Here is a 4,678-nt window from a genome sequence, read left to right as displayed (position 1 = left end):
TGTGCGGGCCTTGTCCTTTTGTCAGCTAAAATGGGAGCTCGTGAGAGAAGGACGTCAGGGAAATGGGGTTGAGGGTGGTCTCGGTGCAGAGAGAAGGGTGTCTGTCAGGGAAACGGGGGGTGAGGGTGGTCTTGGTGCCAGACGTCGTCAGGGAAATGGGGTTGAGGGTGGTCTCGGTGCAGAGAGAAGGGTGTCAGGGAAACGGGTGAGGGTGGTCTTGGTGCCAGACGTAGGGAATGGTGTTGGAGTGGCCCGAGTGCCTGGCACGGTTGTCTGGTTCATTCATGTAACATGATAATTTTTAAATCATTAAAAAAATTACCTTTCATACATAGATACCATGGAATACTATGCAGCCATAAAAAGGTATGAGATCTTGTCCCCTGCAGGGACATGGATAGAGCTGGAAGCCATTATCCTCAGCAAACTAACACAGGAACAGAAAACCAACCACCACTTGTTCTCACTTGTAAGTGGGAGCTTCTGATGAGAACACATGGACACAAGAAGGGGAACACCACACACTGGGGCCCGTTGGGTCAGGGGCAGGGAGAGCATCAAGAAGAATAGCTAAGGGATGCTGGCTTCATACCTAGGTGACAGGATGGTCTGTGCAGCAAATCACCATGGCACACATTCACCTGTGCAACAGACCTGCACACCCTCCACCTGTACCCAGAACTTAAAAGTTGAAGGGAAAAAATTACCTTTCTAAAGAGAGACCTTTCTGCACCTACTATGTGCAGAAGCCTCACATAAACTGCACGCTCTGCCACAGAAAGGAATGGAATATTTACACTGCCGTTGGGAAGACCTCAGTGACCACTATGTTAATTTCCAGTCAACTGAGAAACTGATCACAAACTCACAGGTGTTGGCATACTTTATTAGATACAAACCCACACTCATATTTTATATATTATTGCTATCTCGGGTAAAAATAAGTTTTCTTTAAAAAGTATGACTTCATAGGTAATCATCAAAAGCTGGTAGAATGACCTGATTTTAAACTGTTCTTTTAAAAAATTCACAACTAAAGTGTAGTGATGTCAGGTATTTACAACACTAAAAAGGAAAGCAGTGAAAGTTGGTCCAGTGTCAACTCTGGAAAGGGGAATGGTCATCAGTGCAGAGACGAGCAATGCAGGGGACAGGCAATGCTCACCCCTGTGCCAGCAGCCGGGCCCTGCAGCTCTCGCGGAGCTTGGCGATGGTGGTCATGGATAAGCTTCCAGGTTCTGAAAATATTTTCTGGAAGGCAAACAATTAGTTTAAAAACAAACCCAACAACACATTTCTACCTTAGCTCTCCCAGACTGGCAGACAGACAGACGGGCCTCATGTGAGGTGAGGGAGGAACAGTCCACATCCAAGGGGTTCTGGGGTGACCCACAGATTGTCACCATCTCACTCCTGCCCTGGGGCCTAGGACTGCAGCTCTGCTGCTCATAAATGTTAGATGAGTCAAACAGTTGAAGGAAAGACCATCTGCTTCCTTTGGACTTTTTTTTTTTTTTTTTTTTTTTTTGAGACAGTCTTACTCTGTTGCCCAGGCTGGAGTGCAGTGAAGCAATCTTGGCTCACTGGGCTCACTGCAACCTCCGCCTCCCAGGTTCAAGTGATTCTCGTGCCTCAGCCTCCCGAGCAACTGGGACTACATAAGCGTGAGCCACCACACCTGGCTAATTTTTGTATTTTTTAGTAGAGACGGGGTTTCACCGTGTTGGCCAGGCTGGTCTTGAACTCCTGACCTCAGGTGATCCACATGCCTTGGCCTCCCAAAGTGCTGGGACTGCAGGCGTGAGCCACCGTGCCCAGCCAACATGGTCTTCTCTTTGATGAAGCCCCGGCTGCTGAAATCTCGCCCACGTTTGCCATGCTGCACCCAGAGTGGCCCTGAGCCTCCACTCCCTCTTAGGAAACCACTGACTCCCGGGCCTGAGCCTCTCCTGGCGTCTTGGCTTCCTCAGAAGGCCTGTCGGGTGCAGCTCCCACAACGCCCTCATCAGGGCCTGAGTCTATACAGCCTGCGCCAGGCCCAGGACCCAGTGGGGAGACCAGGCCTCAGGCAGCCACACTTCTGGCACCACACACAGCAGGTGAGTACAGCCATTAGGACCAGGAGCAGCATCTGCAGTGCCAGAGCCAAGAAGACAGGGCCACCATAGACGGGAAAGCCCTCGGAGGCCAGGCACAGGGGGCAGATACAGGACAGAGCCGGAGGCTCATCCTGTGCCCTGTGCTCACTGGTGCCCGTCCTGTGCACCCTCCGGGTGGTCAGAGCAGCCCCCGAGGCTGCAGGTGAGGTGGGGCCCCGTGGGAGAGGGGACGGAGCCACGTGCAGCCCTACACACTCACCTGCATAAACGTGTGACACTCCATCACGAAACTCCCTTTGGTTATCTGCTTAAACTTATCGCAAATGTCTGGAACGCTGGTGGCTTCCAAAATCAACTCCTGGTGCTGCTTAATTAAGGTCAGGGCCACCCGGAAGATAATCTTCGAGCCTTCGTTAAACAAACAGTCCCAGATCCGAAGCACTGTCTGCAGAGACACGGGAACCCGGCATCACTTCCTGGCGGCCCACCTGCCCCGGGGCCCAAGTGAGGCGCTCACCTCCACGGGCAGGATGTCCACAAACAGGCAGATGAACCAGCGGGACACCAGCAGCGTCCACAGCACACCGAGACGCTCCATCAGGGCCCCCACAGCCGGCAGCTTCGCCCGCACCAGCTCCCCGAGGACCTCCTGGTCGGTCTTCAGGCCCAGCATGGCCGGGCTGTAGTAATCTGCCAGGCAGGGGGGAGAAAAGACCCCAAGACACTCCCGTCACCTCCACAAGCCCCGTTCCCCTTGGAGCCAGACAAAGACAACAGGGCCACCCCCAGGAGGACCCCTCCCAAGAGGGAGGGACAAAGTTGGAGAGGAAGAGTCGGGCTGAGGCCTGCAGACATAGGGCTTGTGGGGAGCGGCGCCCACAGCCAGGCCTTTCAGGACGTCCCTGAGGCTGGAGGGATAGGCTGGATGCCGCCTGGCTGGGCATCAGTTAAAATCTGCAGGTGGAGGGCCGGGGGGGGGTGGCTCATGCCTGTAATCCCAGCACTTTGGAAGGCCGAGGCGGGTGGATCACCTAAAGTCAGGAGTTCAAGACCAGCCTGGCTAACAGGGCTGAAACCCCGTCTCTACTAAAAATACAAAAATTAGCCGGGTGTGGTGGTGGCAGGCACCTGTAACCCCAGCTATTCGGGAGGCTGAGGCAGGAGAATCGCTTGAACTCAGGAGGTGGAGGTTGCAGTGGGCCGAGATTGCACCACTGCATTCCAGCCTGGGCCACAGAGCGAGACTCTGTCTCAAAGAAACAAACAAAAATCTGCAGGTGGAAAACAGAGTCCCAAGGAGCTGCAGGCACCCCGGTGTTCCAGCAGAACCATTTACAACAGCCAAGAGACGGAGGCGACCCACGTGTCCGTCGGCAGACAAGTGGATAAGCAACGTGAATGTCCACACGATGGAATATTATTCAGCCTTAGAAAGGGAGGGAGTCAGGCCACAGCAGCGAGAGGGAGGGAGTGACGGGACCGAGATTCAGTCTCGGAAGATGAAACAGCTCTGGAGAGGGCGGCGGCAATGGTTACACAGCCAGGTGAGCGGCCCTCGTGCCACTGAACTGCACAGGGGAAAGACATGGGTAAGATGGTACATTCTATGTTCTGTGTATTTTACCACAATAGAAATAAAACGTACTCAGATAAATACTTCCAACAGCTTGCCCTTCTTTTGAATGGACATTTGTCTTACCAAAGCACTTTTGTGTTTACCTACGTAATTTTTTAACTTGTTCATGTAATGAGTTATAGTAAATTTTATTTATTTATTTTTTGAGACGGAGTCTCACGCTGTCACCCAGGCTGGAGTGTAGTGGCATAATCTTAGCTCACTGGAACCTCTCTGCTTCCCGGGTTCTCCTGCCTTAGCCTCCTGAGTAGCTGGGACTACAGGTGCTCACCACCACACCCAGCTAATTTTTGTATTTTCAGTAGAGACAAAGTTTCACCATATTGGCCAGGCTGGTCTCGAACTCCTGACCTCATGATCTGCCCGCCTCAGCCTCCAAAAGTGCTGGGATTACAGGCGTGAGCCACTGCGCCCAGCCTGTTCTTGTTAATTCAATATCTTGGTTAAAATAGAACCATCACAAACACTGATGCAACATCACAGTCCGTCACTGCTTTTCAGAGTAAGCACACAGTGAAGTCGGTTTAATAGTAAATACTAATGCCTCTGAAGGTGATTTAGCCAGAGCTAATTCAGTGAGCAAGCGCCAGGGATTAAAAACACCTCCCTTCCATATCCTTGTTCTGCACCTGCCGCTGGGGTTCTGAGTGCTTTGCTCATCTTTCACCTTCTTAGCTGAGCACATATCATTCCAGCTGGGGAGAGAGGGGTGAGGAACCATCAATCAGTGCCCACCCTGGTTCTGCAGGTGGCCCCGACCCCACAGGTGGTGTGGCAGGGGGGCTTGAGTGCTGGGCAGCAGGGGGTCTGCAGAGACGCACAGCCTGACCTTGGCCCCAGACACAGAGAAGCTTAGAGCAGCTTCCAAAAATAGAGGCGCTGAACTCATTCCCTAAACTCCACCAGGCTGAGCGGGCCACCAAGGGGAGGATTAAATTAAAGC

At 52.7% G+C, this 4,678-nt stretch overlaps 1 protein-coding gene across 2 annotated transcripts in view; it reads right to left on the bottom strand.

The window, feature by feature from the left end:
* Positions 1-865: 865 nt before the first annotated feature.
* The window catches only part of GRTP1 (growth hormone regulated TBC protein 1), a 38,430-nt gene continuing 34,617 nt past the window's right edge, over positions 866-4,678 (bottom strand). The window contains exons 6-8 of one of the 2 annotated variants that reach the window (XM_055245110.2): positions 2,617-2,789; positions 2,359-2,544; positions 866-1,251 (exon numbers count right to left, since the gene is read on the bottom strand). In XM_055245110.2, the coding sequence (XP_055101085.1) occupies positions 1,162-1,251; positions 2,359-2,544; positions 2,617-2,789 (449 nt within the window). In that variant the 3' untranslated portion in view covers positions 866-1,161. The remainder of the gene's footprint in view (positions 1,252-2,358; positions 2,545-2,616; positions 2,790-4,678) is intronic. The other variant, XM_063618591.1, reaches the window with a different exon arrangement.

Source organism: Symphalangus syndactylus, chromosome 15 (assembly GCF_028878055.3).
Source record: "Symphalangus syndactylus isolate Jambi chromosome 15, NHGRI_mSymSyn1-v2.1_pri, whole genome shotgun sequence".
NCBI lineage: Eukaryota > Metazoa > Chordata > Mammalia > Primates > Hylobatidae > Symphalangus > Symphalangus syndactylus.
The sequence above is the reverse complement of the archived record's forward strand: the minus strand, read 5'-3'. Positions and strand labels throughout refer to the sequence as shown.